Genomic DNA, 22,688 nt, shown 5'->3' on the forward strand with positions numbered 1-22,688 from the left:
CGGAATATTAAACTAATGCTATTTCTATTAGTAACTCGTTCTAGAACATTACCAGAGTGGAAGAAGTTGGTAAAAAGATCAGCCCTTATTTCGCTCTAAATCTAAAAAAGATGATCACAATAGTTTTTGTCATGAACATTTCGTTGTGCCAACAACGACAGATCGATCAGCTCATTTGTAGAATCGCCTCCGAAGACTGAGGTAGCACAGCAATCGATAGAACAGTGTCATTGCAATCAAAATGCCCAGCTCGAACTGCAGCGTCGTGTTGTCTATCCGAACGTAGTGCAGCAACACCTTGGGATCATCGAAGTGGCAGTACATTTCGTTGCAATCCAATCGCTGGCGGTTGTAGCCGAACACCACCAGTACCACGGATACGACACCTCCCCGGATGAAGGACGCCCGCATCAACCATTGCATTATGGCGGGAATCTGCGGTGCAAAGTCGAACCCATAGATGGCCAACCCGAGGAAGGGAGCAATCGTTAGAGGACCTATTGCGGAACCATTCTGGAGAAGAAAAAAAGAGATTCAAGATATTAGACGGATTAGGTACTAACTCAAGCAATATACGCCAATATCTACCATAACGTTGAAGGTCGCTCCGATCATGAGGCCAAATCCTTCGGCGCAAAGCGACACGATCAGTCCGACAACGGTGAAGAGTGCGTAGCGGAAAAACTCGGCTGGCAGGCCCGCCAGCCAGTAGACGAGCATTGTGAAGATTACGTTTAGGAATATCTGAACCGGTAGCCGTGACAGTGTCAGTGCCAAATAGTATGGGAACAAACCGTACCAGCGGTTGAAGCATTCCTTCTTCACCAGCTTCACTTCGCGAGGATCTGTAAGTACACATTTAAGTTTATATGATTGTTCAAAAATTCATTATTATGCAAAAGTGGAATGTTCATCGTCTGAAAATTAATGAAATCATTTTTCGGGAATCATTTATATTTTGAATCACTTTGATTTTTTTAAATTTCTTTATATTCATAAATTTTAACGTAGAAAAAAACTTTAGAATCCGCAAAAATTGAATTGAATTGATTTGAAAGAAATAGTATTCGTTATTATGTCCTTTTGGTCATTCGTCGATACAAATTCACAGAAAAATGATACTCACATGCCAGAATCGGAACCATTACTTGCGTATAGCAAAAGAAGAAACATACTCCCAAACAAAACTTGAGATGATCAAACATTCGGGCGCCATCATTTGCAGCATTTAAGAAAATCAGTCCTGCAACGAAATAATATTTTAATGATAATCTGTGTCACATTACACTCTTTTATCCAATTCTTACCTATAAAAATTGCGCATATTATATGATGAACCAGCTGTATCCAAAGAACCGTTCTATTCCGCATCGTCTTAGTCCACATCAGTCGAAAAAGGACCCAAAACTGGACAAACCCAGACACGGCATGTGGGCTGTGGAAAAAGCGTGTAATCTGTTTCATCTTCTGTACCAACGTCGATACCTTGGGGCGTTGCTGTTCCAAGATCATCGAGGTCACCGTCGGTTTGATCACAAAGTCGGTCATGGGTTCGAGCGAGCTCGGTTCCTCTTCCAGTGTTGAGGTAGATGCGATTGCCGACGGCAGTTGCAGTTTCGTGCATATCGCCTTTCCATTTTGCATTGCTTCCGAGAGAGTTTGGATGACGTCATTCGACTCACTATCACACACTTCGATTACTGAAATATGGGGAACATTGTTAAAGCTTGGAAGATCTAATAATTACCTCAACATCAATTGCACTTACTGAAATCAGCTGGATTGTAATGCCTTGGGCATTCAATATGTACGTGGGAAAGGAACGGTACAACCGCCTTAGGGCTGCCCTGAAATACGCAAGACCCTCGTGCGATGACGTAGATGTGATCGAACAGGGCGAATATACTGGCAGAGGGTTGGTGGATTGTACAGACCACCGTACGGCCCTGTTTGGCGAGATCTCGGAACAACCGAACGCAGGTGGCCGCGGTCACCTCGTCCAGCCCGCTAGTGGGCTCGTCAAGGAAAAAAATCGACGGATTTGCCACCATCTCCAGAGCTATGGAAAGCCGTTTCCGTTCACCTCCGCTCAGTCTGTCGGCAGTTACATTTCTTCGGTGGTTGAGGTTCAAGTTGGATAAAACGTCCGTAATCGTTTCTTCATAGTTTGCTTTTCCTTTCACTTTTAGCTGGCAAGCAATGTGCATAAGTTCTTCTACTGATAGTAACGGTTGATGATGGTCTTCCTGTGTGATGTAACATGATGCCTTTCTGTTGAGGTGCATTGTGCCTTCCACTCCAGATTTTCTAAAATAGTGTACCAGAAAATTTTGGTTTGAAAAATTAAGTTAAAATGTTGAAAATTATGAATAGGGCCGGAATAAATAATAACATTTAAAAATAATAAATTTAAATTAATACAAAAAAAAATACAGAAATAATAATAATTAGGGACAATGGAAATTCGCGGTAAAATTTCTTAAATTTCGCGGGTCAATATTTTGAATTTCGCGGCGATTTCGCGGATCCATATTTTTGACCGTTTCGTTGAAGAAAACACAAATTTTGCATGCGAAATGTATAATTTACTTAGATTTTGTAAGGCGTATTCATAAATTCACAGAAAAAGTAACAAAATTGACAAAAAAAACCCTAATTCATCCACCTAGCGGTGATGGCGCCTTTCTCGTGCCTTCGAAACCCCATTTTAATAAAATTCAAGCGAAATATTGATGTATATCGCACTTTCATACGATTAATGTTCTTGTCGCCATTTTTTGGCGTCCAGGCATCTTCTCTACGAAAAATATACTTCATTAAACAGCCGCCATCTTAAATATGGAGCCGCCATCTTGGATTTTGGACCACTATCTTGGATATTCTGATCGCCATTTTTAGAATCCAGACATCATCCCCATACCAAATATACCAATAATGCATTGTTCCAGGCCCTAAAACTTCATTAAACAGCTGCGATTTTGAATTCGGAGCCGCCATCTTAAATTTTAGATCGCCATCTTGGATAACCTGATCGCCATTTTGGACTCTGAATGTTTTCCCCATACCAAATATACCAAAATTGCATGGTTTTGAGCCTAAAACTCAATTAAAAAGCCGCCATATTAAATTTGGAGCCACCATCTTAAATTTAACTTAACTGAATTGATTGGTATATGCGACTTGATCCTATATGATATAGTTTTTTAGTGCACTAAGGGCCGATTTCTTCACCACGGCTTAACCGGTAAGCCAGGCTTACCCATATAGTTAAGCCTGGTTTAACGCTTAAGCCAGGGTGAAGAAATCGCCCCTAAGTGTACGAGAAAAGCCAAACACTACTTTTGAGCTTTTTTTGCTTCAGTTATCTAACTAAACTAATAGATTCCAAGATCTTTTTTTGTAGCAAATTTAATAATCTTTCAAATGCGATAAGTTTGACCATTTTCAAGTTACAGCCAGTTTGAGGCAAGCAAAGTCAAAAACATGTAAAGTTCAATTACTACGTAATGGTTGAGATTTGACCATAAGCTTAAAACATTTTTTACACCAGTCTGAACCTGTTTGCGTGCTAACGTTTATAAGGTTATCAAAAAATTCGAGCTTTGCTGTATTGCATACAAAGGTTAAGTTTAATTTTATATTTGGCCGCTTTTGGAGGGACACCGGCTGTCCCTAATGTGGTCCTAACCTATTTCCTTGATAACCAGTCATCAGGTTATCAGAAAAGCCGTTATTTGTTGTATCGCCTGCATGGGTTTGGTCCTCTTTTATGTTTGGCCATATCCGTCGGGACCCCCGGAACCGGTTCCGGACAACTACCGCTTCAGATATGGTCTGATACTGTTTTCCTGCTAATCGTTCATCAGGTTATCGAAAATGCCGCTGCTTGATGTGTCGCATGCATGGGTTCGGTTCACTTTTATATTTGGCCATATCCGGCGAGACACCCGGAACTAGTTCCGGAATACAACCGGCAGTCCCGTATGTGGTTCGAGCATGCTCCCTTAATAACCGGCCATCAGGTTATAATTATTGGATAAGCCGTGATTTGATGTGTCGCATGCATGGGTTTAGTTCACTTTTATATTTGGCCACTTCCGGTGGGACATTCGGAACCGGTTCCGGAACACTACCGATTAAGATATGGTCTGATATTGTTTTCCTGCTAACCGTTCATCAGATTATCGGAAAAGCCGCTGTTTGATATGTCGCATGCATGGGTTCCCAAGTAACCATTAAGCCGTAAAAATGGCATTAAGTCGGCTCTATAGTCGAATGTAGAACCTGGCTAACAGAGCTAATTGGTTCTATATCCTCTTATAGAGCTGCTCAAAAGCCACTTTTGGCGAATTATTCGGCTGATATATGGCCAACTTTAAAATATCGTACCAAGTCTCTGGAGCGAAAGTTGTCAAAAGTGAGACAAAGAAAAAAGAAAAAAAAATTTGTTTATCTTCTGTTCTTTTCTAACTTCCTTCGCTTCCATTGAAGTTGCTTTTTTGCTACTTCATCCAGATTCTAGCTGTTGTCCTCCGAGTTCCTGATCAAATCCGTTGCCTTTCTCATCTGCTCCACCAATGCACCATGGGAATGGTGTGATCAAACTAGTATTTAAACCATGAAAAACAAAATAGTTTGGGCATTTCGAGGGTTGAAAGTGATATGGGATGAGGATGATTCAGTGGTAAGGTTGGTGGTGACGAACGCAGGAATTGATGCAGGAGAAGCAATGTTTATATAAATGGTCGGGAAACGTTTCACAAGAAGAGGAAAACGAGCTGGAGTTTGTCTTGATTGAAAAAAAAAAATGGAATAATCAAGATAACCAAATTCCATTATCTTTTAACAACACCATTCCGATAAACATGCCAACAACAAAAATAATCCCGTTTTGTCAATCCCGTCCGACATGGATGTTTAAAATGTATTGATCATGACCGACTCGAATCTGTTTTGGTCGAAATCTATTTTGATTGATATAAACGTCATGTGCTCCAAGCCCCGTGACAGCACTGACAAACTTCTTTACAGCTTGTAGGCTTTATATAGGCTTAATTTAGTTCTCACTGGTTATAGTGCCTATAAGCATTAGGAATGCTTATATAGAGCTACTAAGCACTGAAAAGCTGTTTAATGGCCGTTATAATGCTCAGAACAGTGCTTAGTGGTTACCTGGGTTATGTTCAATTTGATATTTGGCCACTTCCGGGGGGACACCCAGAACCGGTTCCGGAACACTACCGGTTCAGATAAGGTCTGAGACTATTTTCCTGCTTACCGTTCATCAGATAATCGTAAATGCCGTGGTTTGATGGGTCGCATGCATGGGTTTGGTGCATTTTCATGTCTGGCCCCTTCCAGGGGTACCGATCCGGAACACCTAAATGGCCATAACTCCAGAACGGCTGGACCGATCCGAACCATTTTCAATAGGAAACAATAGGACCAGATGCCGCGTCGAATAAGCCGTCGGTCATTAAAATCGGTTAAGGTTTACTACCAAAACACGGTGTGTCTGGTAGAACAAATTTATTACAAAAAAATGGGCATCGCTAATTTTTACGCTACGTGAAAGTTGACGCTACCAGCTTTCATTCAAGCCCAACATCGAAATATTCCATCGGGGGAACTTTTTCATACAAAAATTGGGTATGTTTGTTAAGTAGAAATAGGGATTAATTTGGAACCGTGCATTTTGTATGGGGAAAAACAGTATTCTGAAAAAGTTGTTCGGGATCCCTCGGTGGATTTTTTTGAGGGACCCTGCAAATGAAAGCTGAAAGCCTCTATTTTTGAATAGCGCAAAATTTGACGATGCCTATTTTTTTGTTATAAACTTTTCCCATACACACGCCGTGAAAAACTAATGTGAGTACATTTGTACACACACATACACACACATACACACATCATCACCTCAATTCGTCGAGCTGAGTCGTTTAGTATATGTGACTCGACCCTCCGGGCCTTCTATCAAAAAGTCATTTTTGGAGTGAACATATAGCCTTTCCTGTACACTTAGTGTACGAGAAAGGCAAAAAGAAAACAAACAGATATGAAATGATTTGAACTTTTATTATGTTAGACTCGGAATCGTAGATTACTTTACACTGTTGAAAGTTATCAGCTAATTTATGTTTTAAAATTTAAAATTGGTGGAATTTTGAGATTATTTTCAAAAATTTTATCTGATTTCGCGACATTTTGCGGGTTTCTCAAATTTCGCAACCATTGCCCAATTTCGCGGGATTCGCGGCTTCCGCGAAATCGCGAATTTACATTGTCCCTAATAATAATAATAATACATTTAGTGTATTTGATGAAAAAATACCCAAATAATTAGACAAAATCGTTAAACTCATCGGATTTGTTAAGAAATTTTCTAGGCGACTGTAATTTCACCATAAAATTTCAAAATTTCTTGAATAATTTATTTGTGTCTGACCATTTTTCGATTTGTGACATAAGAGAAAATCAAAGTTTGTATCAGCCCAACTTGATAAAAAATTTAACAGTGGAATTAAATATTTTAATAAATATTGGTAGAAAAAAAAGCTTCTATAAAGAAATTACATAGACATCTGTTATCCTTTCACTGGCATAGGTACACTCTCAATAAATTTGGAGCATCCCGTAATTTTTTTAAGCGCATCTCCGCCAATTTTCTTCAAAATTTCAAAAAAAATCTAGGTTTAACTCGAAAGATGATAAGTAAAAAAAAAGTATAGACATGATTTACAAGATTTTTCCAACAATTTTTTATATGAAAACTTTGCCCAATTTTCAGTTTTTTTCAAAAATGTAAATTTCGTATGCACACTTGATTTTGTTTTTCGACAACTAAACATTTAAAAATCTTTCATGAGAAGCCAGTCCTTCCAGAGCTTGTTTATTGTTCATCAAAATGTGTATTCCATATAATGTTTTTATGTAATTTCCATCATACTAAGCACCGACCAATAATGATCGCACCACGCCCTATGTCTCATGGCCAGTTTGGTTTCAATTACTAATTCTTAAATTAGCTTTCATATCATGTGACACGGTAAAGGCTATGCTACGCAATACAGATCCTATTGTGATCCACTAGCCTCTGCCCAGCAACTCCTATCCCTACCTCCTCGTGGTACTGGTTGGAAACTACGCTGGAATCAACGTCCGAGTTCCAGGGAAGGACTCTAAGTTCAACTATGCACTATGGTCCTCCGGAAAGTAGCGAGTCAGCCGTAAAAACCTATTGTAACGGAAAATCAGCAACAGAATAATATGAACTGAGACCAACGGCAACGACCCCAACGAACAAAAAGGACTTGCGATTGGAAACTCGGTACGTGGAACTGCCGATCTCTCAACTTCATTGGGAGCACCCGCATACTCGCCGATCTACTAAAGGACCGCGGGTTCGGCATCATAGCGCTACAGGAGGTGTGTTGGACAGGATCCATGGTGTGAACGTTTAGAGGTAATCATACCAACTACCAGAGCTGCAACAACACACGCGAGCTGCGAACAGCTTTTATCGTGAAGGGTGATATGCAGAGGCGCGTGATCGGTTGGTGACCGATCGACGAAAGAATGTGTAGGTTGAGGATTAGGGGCCGATTCTTCAACTTTAGCATAATAAACGTGCATACCCCACACTCCGGAAGCACTTATGATGACAAGGACGCATTTTACGCGCAGCTCAAACGCCAGTACGCAGCCTACGACTCATTGATTTCGCCACCTACAAAAACATGGCCATGCGTAGCACCTTTTTCCAACACAGCCTCGTTACACCTGGAGATCACCACAACATCCCAAATCGATCACGTTCTGATTCACGAACGGCACGTCATTACGGCACGACATTATCGACGTCAGGACCTATGGTGACGCCAACATCGACTCCGACCACTATCTGGTGATGGTCAAACTGCGCCCAAAACTCTCCGGCATCAACAATGTACGGTACCGGCAACCGCCACAGTACAACCTTGAGCGACTAAAACAACTGGATGTCGCCTCAGCATACGCGCAGAATCTCGAGGCTGCGTTGTCAGACGAGGGCGAGCTCGATGAGGCCCCTCTAGAAAACTGCGGGAGTACAGTGAAAGACGCAGCCGAGAGCACCATCGAGTACGTGGAACGGAACCGACGGAACGAATGGTTCGATGAAGAGTGCAGAACGGTTTTGGAGGAGAAGAACGCAGCGAGGGCGGTAATGCTGCAGTAAGGAATCCAGGTGGAATCCCAGGAGGAATTCCTGTAGGAATCGTAGGAGGTTGCTGGAAAAACTCCGGAAGGAATTCTTGAAGGAATGCCAGGAGCAATACTGGGACAAATTCCTAAATGAATCCAGGAAGGAATATCCGGAGAAATCCCGGGAGGTATTCCTGGAGAAATCCGGGAATAAATCCCAGATGGAATCCAGGGACGAATTTCTGGAGGAATCCCTAGAGGAATACTTGGAGAAATTCCTGGATAAATCCCGGGAGGAATTACTGGAAAAAAATGCGGATGAGTGCCAAGTGTATTTCCTATATGAAACCCTGAAGGAACCTTGAGATGAATCATGGAAAGAATCCCTATATTATTTTCAAATCAGAAGTTGAAACTGAAAACTTGGAACATTCATATGAATACCTGAGCAGAAGAAAATAACAAGTGAATAACATATCATGGTATTTATCTTAAATACTACCATACCTTGATATGCCCTTCATTTGGTGGTAATAAGAGGCAAAATAACAAAAACAAATACCAAAATTTAGTATGAATAACACAGTCTTATTATTTCAATAATGAATGCATACCTAAAATTTCAAGTGCTGTATTTGTTATCCCAAAGTTATTGAATAACAAACTAATTACATTTCTTGTTATTAAATGTTCCATTTGTTCGATGACTTCATGATGACTATAGTTCCGCCAAAGACATCAACTTCGAATATTTTCTCTCGATTGAGATATCAATGTAACAAATGTATATTACAATTCTGAAATATGGTTCAAAAGTCTATCTATATGTGATCTTTGCAGCTACATTTGCGCCACCTGATGGAGCAATTCTGAAGTAAACTGTCCCCCAAATAGGAAGTATTGGTATTGTTAACAGTATGTGAATATATTGTGTCAAGACATATTGTATTAAGACATTCACCTAAAAAGAAGTTTCCTTTTTTGAGGACATCCCGGGTAGAGGCAAAGAACAAACCAAGGACATAAAAATAACAAATTTTGCCATCATATCTCATTTTATCATTCTTGTGTTATTAATGAATAACACTAAATAACTCGTTAAGAACAAAAAAAAACGTTATCATTGCAAAATTCGTTATCATAAAAATAACAAATTATGTCATCATATCTCATTTTATCATTCTTTTTTTTTATCTGTATTAACGAGATTTTTAGCCCTAGGCTAGTTCATCTCGGGACCCACGCTTTACTTCCCTTCCGAAGGAAGAACTCACATTTTGTGAGTTTGTCGGGAGTGGGATTCGATCCCAGGTCCTCGGCGTGATAGTCAAGTGTTCTAACCATCACACCAGGTCCGCTCCACACACACCATTCTTGTGTTATTAATGAATAACACTAAATAAGTAACTCGTTAAGAACAAAAAAACGTTATCATTGCAAAAATTGTTATTTATGAGTTATTATTGAATAACAATAAATAACTGAAAAATAACAAAATATGTAATCATAGCAAAATAATTTCTTCTGAGCATCCTAAGTAAAATAACATCCCAAAGGCATATTTCGCAATCATAACTTATTTTGTTATTGATGAGTTATTTTGTATTTTATTTTAACCCATTAACGCCCAAGGTGTCTCACAATTTATATCTTTAAATAAATTTGTTATCCAAGGTCAAGTTCCAATAGAATAAGCATGATTTGACGAAAAAAAATGAAAGTCTATGGTGTAGTTCCAAAAAAATTCTTTACTGTAGGTCCTCCATATCTGATAATTTTCTCGAGTACTATTTCAGCACAACTTCTACGCTATCGCTATATTCTGATCCGTATAGATACATTACAGCTCTAAACAAGTGAGAGAGATAATAATCATTGAAAAAGAATAGAAAAAGGACTCATAAATTGAGGCAGTAATATAACCTGATAAACGCCTAAAAGTATGCAATGCATGGTCCTTGTAATTTAATGTAGTTTCGACTGCAGTGTTCAACATTTCTTATTTTTTTTAACAAATCAAATAAAGAGTGCTCATTATGTGTAGCATAACCAAACGTTAATAGTTAATAATGTAACGAGCTGCAAAAAGTTGATTTTTTCAGCACGAGTCGTACGAGGCTTGCCGAGTTGGATAAATACGACAAGTGGTGAAAAAAACGAGTTTTGCAACGAGTTGCAAACAAAATTTTATGCAATGATATAATTTCATTATACAACTCATTTGAATTGCATAATGTTCATAATGCAACCCAAATGGCCTGCATTATGAACAGTAGAATGCAGTATTGCATAAAATACTGTTTAAGTCAGATTTTACACTGATAATGAATTCTAATGAAGTTTTTTGAGTAATTGAGTTTTTCCTTCAGTACCCCGCAAAATCTCTTCGGTTAAGGGAATCTCACAACAAACACTAAAATAAATGGAAGTTCTTGTTGCTAGAGATAATGCTTCACATTACCATCAAATGTGTTTGCTGTCTAGCTAAATGTATAAAATAAATTAAATCTCATAATAACTTCTAGTCTCTGATCTAGACATATTTTTGTTTGTGGACGACGTGTTCCTAATTATGGACACCATAAGAAGCCGTGGTCCTAATTCTGAACACATAGTGTTACTTACTATGTACAAACACATTCTCTACGTTCGCAGTTTAGTCAAAAACGATATGTTTTGTAACGATTGGATAATAGAGGGGCTTAATAAAATTAACACCTCAACTCTCGATTCAATATATGCTTCATAAAAGAAAAATCTATTTTGCGTTAGCCGACTGTTCAGAATATGGAGCTGTCTATAATATGGTGCTCGCACGGTACTCGCGATACGTAAACTTTTCAGAAATGTTCCATGCTTTAAAAAGAAAATCTTGTTAAGTACTGTCCCTTTTAATTTGTATCCTTTGACAGATACGTATTTCGACCACAACTATAAAGTCGTCGCCAGTGTCTCGTACTTACAGGTATTCCACTAACACGCCCGTTCATCATCATTCCATGTTTTGATATAAAATTTAACCAGATATACTCTACACGGTTTCTCCACTTATGTTTGTACTGCTCCATTTTTTATTCGTGAACAATATGTGGGTGTTATTCTGGGCACTATCAAAGTTACATCGAAAACATAATATGTCTTTTGGCTACATGAAAAATGATAAACCACCCAAAAATTCAATTTTATTCGATCTACCAATTGCCATTTAGAATTACGTATAAAAGTCTGATAAACATAACGCTGGGGAAAGAACATTCCCGGTTGAAAGCCGTGAAGGAATCCTGGGAGGATTTACTGAAAGAATTCTGAGAGGCATATCTGGTAGAATTCCGAGGGAATCTCAGCAGAAAGCTTGGTAGGAATCCCTGAAATAATCACAGCAGAAATCCCGGGAGGAGTTGCTGTATAAATCCCGAGCGAGGATCCCGGCTCGTAGAAAGAATTCCATTAGGATTCTTTGAATATGTTTCGACAGAACACTTTGAAAGTATACTAAAATGAATCTGTGATGTAATTCCAGCAGAAATCCATTGAAGAATGCTGGTTAAAATGTCTGAAAGAACCCTTTCAGGATTTTCTAAAGCAATTCAGGCAGAAATCCCTGAAGTTATTTCTGAAGGAATCCCGTAAAGAATACCTGATGCAATCCTTAGAGAAATCATGACAGGAATGCCGGCCAGAAGCTGAGCCGGTATTCCTGCAAGAACCATAGAATATGTCTCTATGATCTAGAATTGCCTGAAAAAAACCTCGGAAGAAATATATAAGGTATGCGCACAGCAAAATCTGGTCAAAGAAAATCAAGCAGTAATAATTCAACCCAAACCAAAAGCAATTCATCGTAAAAAAGCACTAATTTACTTTAAATCAACAGCAAGACATTGCTGATTTGACTTGTTATATCCGTCATCTCGAGTTTTAAGCTTGAGTCCTTCCGTAAAGTTTTGCACAGTACCTTCGACCGCATGCCAAGAAATTTTTACCACCTTTGTGTCAAAATCAATCTTATTTTTCGATGAAAGCTGTCGTTCTTGACATTTTTTGAAGGTTCCAATTCACGGTTACTCAATATTTTTCAATTGGGTTGAGTTTTGAAGTGTATGAGATTTTACGTTTTTTGGAAAAAAGTAGTACAATTTCTACAGAGTTTTCTGCATACAAACGCAAGCATTCTCCGCCAAAAACAGGGGACAAAAATCAATTCAAATCAATACACAATATCTAAGCTTTTGAATAAGGGGTGCCAGCCATTTTTCCCGACATTTCCCGTAGATGATTGCTGTACATGTATTTCTAAAAGTTCGGTTTTTCAAACTACAAATTTATATTGTTGACCAAACTATGTATTTCTTGCCAAACTTCGATTTTTTCTTGCTCTTAAGTTGATCTGCAACCTTTCTAGGTTGTAATGATGTATAGAACCGAATACTTGAAAGCTAACTTAGGTCTGCGGGGACGGTCGCTTTAATGTACATTGTCAGATTTTCAACACGTTTGTGCACAAACTTTTCGAGGACTTTTTGTTCGCTTGTCTCTATTTTAAACACACTGTCAAAATATATCCCGAAGTAAATATTTTTCAATTCCTTACACAATAAGCTTTCATTTGCGCCAGAGATTGCCACGATTCGTTGAAAATAGAGAAATTTCTATCCAAAATGCGGTGGCTAGATTTTGCTGTGTGCATACCTTATTTTTCTTTTTTTTTTCGGGAGCAGCAGGAATCCTGGAAGGAATCCCTGAAGGAATGCAGAAAAGAATAACTAAAAGAATTTTCCAAAGCAACCCCTGCAAAAATCCCTGAAGAGAACTCCGGAGCATTCCGTACAGCAATTTCAAAAGCAATATCTGATAGTATCCCGGGAATAAACCTGGGAAGATTCTCAAAAGGAATGCCTGAAGAAATCCTGGGAAGAGTTCCTGAAGGTATCTCGATAAAAACGTCAGCTCATCTAATTTCATCTCAATTTTTCACCCTATTTTCTAGCCTCTACTTTACTGTCATCTTTGCCCTCTATTCCTATCGCTCTATCATATCCTTCAACCCTACCCTCTGCCCTACTCTCTACCCTATCCTCTACCATAACCACTGCCTTATCCTTTACCGTACCCTTTAGTCTATATTGTGCCAAATTTCACCGTCTGCCCTACTACATATCCTAACCTTTTTGCTACCCTCAACCCTACTCTCTATCCTACCCTCTTCCCTACCATCTGCCCTATCATTTACCCTAACCTTCTACTCCACTCCCTCTACTCTATCCTTCACCCAAACCCTCTACCCGACCGTCTGCTCCACCGTTTATGCTACCCGCTACCCTACCATCTACCATGACCCTCTACCCTTTTTCTCATGAAGCCCGATCGATAGATACCCATATTGCATGGTATCATAGCTCAAACTATCATACTGTGGGCGCAATCTCAGATATAGTCCGCCATATTGGATCTCAAAATGGCGTCAAATATCGTTTTTTGACTTCTACACATCAAGCCCTATCGATAGATACCCATATTGCATGGTATCATAGCTCAAACTACCATTCCGTGGCCCCCATCTTCTATATGGTCCGCTATCTTGGATTTCGGAATGGCGTTAAATATCGATTTTTGACCTCTACTAATCAAGCCCGATCGATAGATACCCATATAACATGGTATCAAACTACCATTCCATGGCCGCCATCTTGGATATGGTCCGTCATCTTGGATTTTAAAATAGCATCGAACATTCATTCTTGAGTTCTGCTCATGAAGCCCGATCGATAGATACCCATATTGCATGGTATCATAGCTCAAATTCTCATTCCGTGGCCGCCATCTTGGATATAGTCCTCCATCTTGGTTTTTCAAATTGGCGTCAAATATCGATTTTTGACTTCTACACATCAAGCCCGATTGATAGATACCCATATTGCATGGCTTTATAGATCATACTACCATTCCATGGCCGCAATCTTGGATATGGTCCGCCATCTTGGATTTCAAATTGGCGTCGGAAATTCATTTTTGAGTTCTACTTATGAAGCCCGATCGATAGATACCCATATTGCATAGTATCCGAAGCAGCATTGCCGTTAAAAAGCATATATTCTGGAGTTTTGACCGCCATCTTGGAACCTAAGCCACCATCTTGATTTCCAATACCCCTACTACCACCTCCACATTCTAAGGAATGTGTATGCCAAATTTGATTGAAATTTCTTGACGCATTCCAGAGTTATGCCTTTGTTCCGGCATACATATATACATACTAGAGTGGGTCAACGTTGTATGGAGAAACTATAAATTTGATCGTATCAACCCGGAACAAAGCTTTTTCAATTTATATTAGCGTCCAAAACAACTGTGCAAAATTTGGGAGCGATTGGTTGCGTCCCCGTATTCCGCATTGCGATTGAAATTTGTATGGAAGTTAGTATGGGAAAACGTACTTTTTTACATTTTACTCATAAGTTGAATTCTTTTGTCTGATACCATGTAACCAATGACGTTAAAGTGTAGCCTAGGATATGCCGAAAAACTTTGCCGAAGACCACAAAGTGATCCGACACTTGTAAAAAAAGTTATTCGCCTGGTAACTTAGGCCAAAAATTGAGATTTTGTTATTGATGCTATTCCTTTACATGTTAAATGTTAAGCACCACCGTGCAATCTGTACGTTATAACTTTTTTCACCAGTGTCGGATCACTTTGCGGTCTTCGGCAAAGTTTTTCGGCATATCCTAGGCTATACTTTAACATCATTAGTTAGATCGTTTTAGAAGAAAAAAATCAGTTTATGAGAAAAATGCAAAAAAGTACGTTTTCCCATACTAAATTCCATACAAATTTCAATCGCAATGCGGAATACGGGGAAGCAACCAATCGCTCCCAAATTTTGCACTGTTGCTTTGGACGCTAAAATGAATCGAAAAAGTTTTGTTCCAAAAAATCGACTTTGTAGACCCAGTCTAATACATACGTACATACATATAAACATACAAATAGACAAACATACAAAAATATAAATATACAAGCATATAAACACACAATCATACATACATCGACTTTTGTATGTATTGATTAACAACTCTGCCGAAGAAATGAACTATAAATTATTAACCATTGTCAAGATTCCAGGGAAATAATTTTATTTTCGCATTGGGAAATGAAGCTCATAGATCATGACAATATGTACTCTTTGCAGCATCGTTTACGCCACCTAGTGAACTAGTCACAAACTATATTGTCCACCATGAGCAAGGTATGAGTGTGGAGAACATCTTCTCTGAAGAAAGTATTCTAAAATTTTGCGTAATTCTGGAGATATTTACATCAAAAGGACTGTTCTATTTATAGGACGCTGGGCGTTCGAGGCATCTGTCCTATAAATAGGACGCTGGGCGGATATGGGTTAAATAGAATATTGATGAAGAGCAAATCTTGTTATTGGTTTGTTGGGAATAAGCGCTGAAAGAACAAATAATAGTAACTCACTTTGTTCCCGAAAAAAAGTAAATAATAACTAATTTTGTTATAATAAGATCATACCAAGGACAAAACATTTGTGAATCTACACTACATTTTTTTCCATTCATAAGAACAAAATTTACAATTATGAGGATCTCTTTTGAAATAACTTATTTTGTAATAACTTTGTTCTCAATAACTCGATAATAACTTATTCAGTTATTTTTCATTTTGAAATATTTTGTCCTTGGTTAGTTCTTATAAGGATAACTTTAGTTATTATTGCGTTATTTTCCGGAACAAAGTAAGTTATTATTTTTGTTCTTTAAGCTCTTATTCCCAACAAACCAATAACAAATTCTGCCATTCATTTTGAATAGCAAAATTTGATCTTCGTTAGTTATTTTCTTCTGCTCGGGATTTGTCGCTTGGGGTGTCTAGGATGCTGGGCGGATATGTATGTATTAGCGCCAGCTTGAAGAAAAACTGTCATTATCTCGATGTGTTAAACACTTTTGCCGAAGACACGAATATTCTCTACATTCAGAATGTAAAGATGCTAAATATTACTTTTGATCCGTTTTTTTTAATACACACTAGCGCTCTATACTGTGCTAATTTCGATTCAATTTATTTACCATAAGATTGCCCTTGGTCCATTGAAAAATTTTGTCGAAGACAGCATTATTCTAGGAAGTCACAATCAAAAGATAGAATCATTCGTGCCGTGTGGTCCAATGGACCCCATGGGTACAAAATCGCCCGATTCAATTTTGAAATCCAAAATAATCCATAGTACGCCATGAAACTATCGATATTATTGCACAAATAACTCATCGCTGTGTAGTTTGAAGGAACTGTAAAAATGTGGCCGATATGTCAACACCGACGAAATGTCAATCCAAACATTTTTGCGACCACTTTAAAGTGGCCAGTCTTGTTAGCGATCACAGTCTTTGACACCTTTTTGTCGATATTCGGCTGCCTTTGTCTTCAACATTCGCAACACAAGCGATCAAACTACTGTCCGGAACAAAAATGTCGAATGAATGCGCTTGACCACGATTGCATCTTCGGGAGATGATTCGGTTTTTGTTATTCCTGTCTTTCCCATAAAGAAAGCTGTTTTGTATAAATGTATGTGTCGTAATCGATTTATCACACACGAATAAACTAATATTATACCAATCTTAACTAAATTATCTGAGCAATTTGCATGGATCTGTTATTTTGTAGTATCCAAAATTCAAATAAGGCTGAATGTAAATGCCTCGTCATTGGATCTATTGAAATGTTTTGCATTGCCTTCGTGATAAGCACTTCTAGTATACACCCAGAAAGGTGAATGCATCTTCCTATATCTAAACCGGTTTCGAAACCAGAATGTAGCAGTTTATCTTCCCTGCTATGTGACACTATTTTTCATTTACTGAGATGGTGAATCTTGTCGCTTCTATCTAATGAAATGCACAAATGTGCATGCTACTTTGTAGCAAGAATCCACAAACATCACAGCTCGGAAGAAGGTTCATTGACTCCCACAAGCGCACCAGACTAAGCGCTCGACCAGCCAATGCATATGCATAATTGCGTGTGAAATTGCACAATCGCGCTGCATCATCTAAGCGTCTCCGGTTTACAAACGATACCGCTAGTTTCCCGGCGGCAAATGACGTTGACAACTATCGGCCGGCCACCACGTCATCCGCTGACTGCACGCTATTACCCACGGGGTGCGTCAGCCGAGAACCCACCTTAGTAGTAGGTACCTAATTATTCAATCGATATGTGACTGGCTAGCTCTGCCAAGAAATGGAAAACTGCGCCGGTTAGTTTTTCCCGGCAACCCATCGAACTGCCTATGCCTATACGTCTAGCTAGTAGATTCGTGAGTGACCCATCTCGCGTGAGCCATCGTAAGTGGGCCACCATAGTGATCATTACACCCCGGTTAACAGTCGTCTCCTTTGTGCAAAGTACCCATACCTATTCCAATGACTGCACTTGTGAATTGTTAATTATGGGTTGTACTAAATAATTGCAGGGGGTTTCCTCGAACCGGTTCACTGCAACAAAGAGCCAGTTCGATTCTGATTCACCAAAGCTTGAGGTGATGCGTATATCTTCTCTATTCGATTGAGAAAGTTTCTGTCATATTGCAATTATTCAGTTTGCTTATTATTGCAATGGTGGAATATATGGAATTACGATAATTATTCCATATAGCCGAGGCGACAAACGAGTGGGTGTTCAGGGTACCTAGTTTCGATTTACGAGTTTTTCGCTATGGAAACTTCTTTGACTTCCTTGGACAATATTTATAGTATTCTTCGTGCCTGCTACACAAATGGAAACATAGGGTCTGGGACCACTTGGGCAGAGGGACCTATTTTGGGCACTTGCTGCTATAACTCAGCCAATTTTTAACCGATTGACTTGATTTTTGGAACACGATCAGATACGCACAGTATCTAGCTATAGCGTTAGCGTTAGCGTAGTTGATACGCACAGTATCTAGCTATGATCAAAAAGTCAAATGAATCGGATTGAAAAGTTATTGCAACAATAGCTCTAGTCGGTGAAAACTTTTCGTCATACAGGTTCGGGCTCGTTTGGAAGTTAACCATCAATGTTAACTTCTTTTCCCGATCAGCCTAGATAGCTGTCTAGTGTCGGTAGCGCTTGTCTCAATTGGCTAAGCATAACACTACGAACCGCCAGATCCAGTGGTAAGAGTCCACTAAACAGGTGACCCCTAATTCATTGTGTTATGCGGCTTTATGCTTACCGTGCCAAGGAATGAATGGTTAGGGGCCGTCCATATACCACGTGGACAACTTGGAGGGGGGAGGGGGATCTAGAAAAGTCCATGCTTGTCCACGGACAGGGGGGTGGGGGTTCGTCAAATGTCCACGTGGACAACATTGACGTAGGAGTTAAAAAAAAAAATATTTACAAACTAAACAAATTATGTCGCATCGTTGATTAGATTCTCTTCAATAACAGTTTTTTCATACATTTTATTTTATTATACACTAGCTGTACCCGGCAAACTTTGTCTTGCCTACTGCGTTTTTGATGTTTTAAGTTTCTAGCCAACACCGGTCCCCGGTATGGAAAGATCAATTTTCAAAAACTATCATTTTTTTCATGTTTTATGCCTTATAAACCTTCCTTGGGTGAAAACTAACAGAACAAAACTAAGACGACCAAAAACGGACCTTCCTTTCGCAAGTTATGCGCGGTCCCACGTATGCCACTACATTTTTATATATATAGATTATCTTTTAGTTGGAATTGACTTCTTCAAGGACAAAAAATCATGGTATTGATTCACCGACTAATTTGTTTTAAATTATCAGAATTTTTAATTACATAGTTTTCTTCATTGAGGAATATTCTGGATATTTAAAATGGAGTGTAGACCATGCATATGCTGGTGTTTCAGTTAGAAGACTGTCTTTGAAGTTCTGTATGGATTTCTCGAATTTTCATATCTAATTTTTAAACTACTTCGAAGTTTCAAAATACATGTAGAGATTTGCTGGCTCATCTCAAACGCTTTTTTTGTAGCTTCCTTTAAAATTTATAGGATATTGAAGTCTAAATCTCAGCAATGTAATATAGTTTCGACTATACTCTATGCATTTTTTAAAAGTTGCTGTAATTCTTGTTTTAGTAAGAATCTAAGAAATAGCGCATCTAAGCAAACGTCTAAGAAAAAATACCTTATCCTCACAAAACAATCAGACAATAATAGATAGAAGAAATATTCTAAAAAACACCGTCTTCAATCAGCGGTTACACAGACTGAACAACCACTAACATTAGGCAATCGACATCACACGAAACACTCAGAGCAGAATTTTACATTTGACGATAAATTATTGCCGACTGGAGCGGGAAACAAACGCACACTCCCACAAATATTAAGCTCAAGTGAAAACTTGTAGATACTTATTTTGTGCCACTTCGAGAAAGACTTAAAAAATAAGTTATGCAAAAAAGTTTTCCCTCCTGCAACTTTTTTTTTGTTAAAAAAAATAAAAAAAAAATGACTTGTTTGTATTCTATAGAATACGTTGAATATATTGAAGTTTTTTACGCAGGTTTTTTCACGCGTTTTTTAAATAACGCGTAAAAAGTTATTTCAAAAAACGTCGTAAAAAACCGCGATTTTTTCACATTTTTTTTTTAAATTACGCAGTTTTTTACGACGTTTTTTGTAATAACGCGGTTTTTTACGCAGTACCATAACCGTCATAAAAAAGCTTCAGTGTATTTTCAATTCATAAATCTATTAATTATTTATATTTTAGACAATCTCGACAAAGAAAAAAAAAACATTATTAAAAAAATCAAAAAATTTCCATTTAATTAAAACAAATATAAAAAAATTCGAATGTCCACGTGGACATTTGGGGAGGGGGGTAGGGGTCAATAAAAAGTCCACGCTTGTCCACGGGGAGGGGGGAGGGGGTCGAAAACCATAAATTTTCTGTCCACGTGGTATATGGACGGCCCCTTAGGGGGGTCTAATAAAAACCTAACCACAAACGGAGCCTGTGGAGAATTAGGGTGCCCTCTACAGTATTGCGCCCTTACTGCGCTAACCGGGTGCAATACCTTGTGTTTTAAGTCTCATGTTTGAGACTAAATAAGGGCGGGATTATTCAAAAGTTGTAAATTAGCTTACATTAGTACCTGGGTTCGCTTAATGCATTTTCGCCATTGGCGTTTTTCAATTGACACCGATTTGGTTTGTCGTTGATGTTTCCTTTTTGTGCTGTGATTGTGAAGAGTGTAATCCTGTCTAGTTTGGGTAGTGGCTACGGCTAGGAAACTTCAGATCAATTTTCGGCGTAAAAAGCGTACGTAGCCCAAGTGGCTCTACTTCAAAAAGTTCATTTTAGTAGGGTAACTTCTGCATAGGTTACCTCGTGAATCCAGTTTTGCATCTTTCATTACAAATGAATTGTCGTGCCTTGAGCATGCTATATATTAGAATAACGTTAACCGTATGTTTCAACCTTTCCTTATGGATGCCTTCAAGCAAGCTCTTGTATTCAGCATCTTTTCGCTAATATTTGGCAGTAATGCTACGATGATTACATCATCTGAAGTAGCTCAAACATTAATTTGAGATGCTGCAGTTTGATGGATTTCTACATAGTACAATCACTTAACACAGAATTACACCTAACCTAACTCTGCATGAGCAGAATTTGTCATGAGTTGACTGATTGTCATGATGAGGAGTCTCTATTTGACCTTATTTGTACTTTTGAGTGTTTCTTCGCAAGCTTTGCGTATTCAGGCGTCCCGTCCCGGCTCAACAAACTGGGGAACCTGTACTAATTGATTGCGAACACATTTTATGGATAACTCGCTTCCACTGCTACTCCAAGAGAATTTCATTGTGGTTTTATTACTACAACGCCCTCTATTGGGTATCCCATAATTATTGTTTTGAAAGAAGCTTGTCCTCTGCGGTCTGTGCGGACCGTAAGAGGTATTCCTGAATGGAACTCTAATCTGTTCAAGTTCAAAATATCTTCGGGTGAACCATTCTTTTGTTTAGTTACCAATCTCTAGCTTCCGCCCGAGAATTGTAGCTAAAGAATCGACTTAGTGGGCACTAAAAAGCTCTGCTTATTTCAAATCTTCAGGAGCAAACGGTTTTTTTTTATTCTTAATCACTCAACCTAATTTACAGCTCTATTGTCCACTAGGGCACTTCGTGAGCGATTTCAATTGACAGCTGTACCTACAGATTGTACAGCGCCTAGATGTATTCTATTATACTTTATCGAACTGGTTGCCTTTCTGCTGCTTTCACTTTTCTACTCTATACGTGGTAGAATGATGAGCACAAGGATGATAGGTGGCCGTTATTCCTTTCCAGTCCGATTGGGTGTCCATTATGAGTAGCAGTTCGCCGATATCCAGGTATCCGGGTCCGTTTGAGCCATGGGGCTCAGAAGAGGGTCAGTGTCAACCGCTCTCGGTGAAGAGCGACTGACGAAAAATTGCAAGTGCCGGGGCTGGGAATCAAACCCATGACCATCCGCATATGAAGCGAACGTGTGACCAACTACGCCACGGGCCCCTAAACGAACGGGGTTTTGTCCTATTTTTCTCCAGAGGGATTTGAGTATTCCAAAGATGTTTTTGTTTGTTTGTAATTTTCTATTGGATATTTCCATGGCGTGAAACTACTCTATAGTTTTATCCCGAAAGGGTGAGTGCGTTGCATAAAGAAGGAATGAGTACCAGATTCATCTGGTTACCTCGTTACCTCAGAAAGGAATGCTTGAAACGCATTGTCGAATTTCACATCTGTGATGTTCGTCTGGCTGACAGGCCTATTCATGTGAACTCACATGTCTCCCAATTCGGGATGTCCACAGTGACTCTTTTACACAAAGTTGTATACGTTTTCAAGAAAGTACTCGCTCAAACGTAGTTTTTTCTTGGGTGATTTCCTGAGGATGCTTTCGATGACGTGTCAAATTGAAAGTCGCATGACGTCACAAGCCACCTCCAATGAGCTATAGGCTCTCTTTACGCTTATGCGTTTTACAGTGTCCTTTTTAGAGCACTGATTAAACCCGTTGTGGTATGGGCTATGAGCTCTCGTTGCGCTTATGCGTTAATTCTCCCTTCTAGGGTATCCCTTCCTATTTCATCAAATTTCCCTTTCCTAATTCCCATCCCTTATCCCATTCTCCCTCAGGTAAATGATGAAATGACGATGACACTAATGTCCCAAATGGAGGATATCGTACCTCTGGAGCCGGCTTTCTGATACCTGATAAGCTATAGCAACAAGTGCCAAAAATAGGTCCCCCTGCCCAAATGGCTCCAGACCCTACTCCATTGGCAAAGTAAGCTTTCAGCTAACAACTGTGGAAGCGCTTCTAAAACACTAAGCTGGGACGTTATACTATGAATAAGAAGGAGTGTGAGACACTTTAGCCCACACTTTAGTGTCATTTTTTACCCAAACCGTGCTCTACGTCAGCAAGCTGTTCCCAACGTGATACATTAGGAAG

General features: G+C 39.0%; 1 protein-coding gene across 1 annotated transcript in view; it reads right to left on the reverse strand.

The window, feature by feature from the left end:
- Window positions 1-94: 94 nt before the first annotated feature.
- LOC109407709 (ATP-binding cassette subfamily G member 4) overlaps window positions 95-22,688 on the reverse strand; it is a 127,158-nt gene continuing 104,564 nt past the window's right edge. The window contains exons 6-10 of the mRNA XM_062859682.1: window positions 1,769-2,307; window positions 1,308-1,700; window positions 1,127-1,243; window positions 589-845; window positions 95-513 (exon numbers count right to left, since the gene is read on the reverse strand). Coding sequence (XP_062715666.1) covers window positions 172-513; window positions 589-845; window positions 1,127-1,243; window positions 1,308-1,700; window positions 1,769-2,307 — 1,648 coding nt within the window. The 3' untranslated portion in view covers window positions 95-171. The remainder of the gene's footprint in view (window positions 514-588; window positions 846-1,126; window positions 1,244-1,307; window positions 1,701-1,768; window positions 2,308-22,688) is intronic.

Source organism: Aedes albopictus, chromosome 3 (assembly GCF_035046485.1).
Source record: "Aedes albopictus strain Foshan chromosome 3, AalbF5, whole genome shotgun sequence".
NCBI classification, from domain to species: domain Eukaryota; kingdom Metazoa; phylum Arthropoda; class Insecta; order Diptera; family Culicidae; genus Aedes; species Aedes albopictus.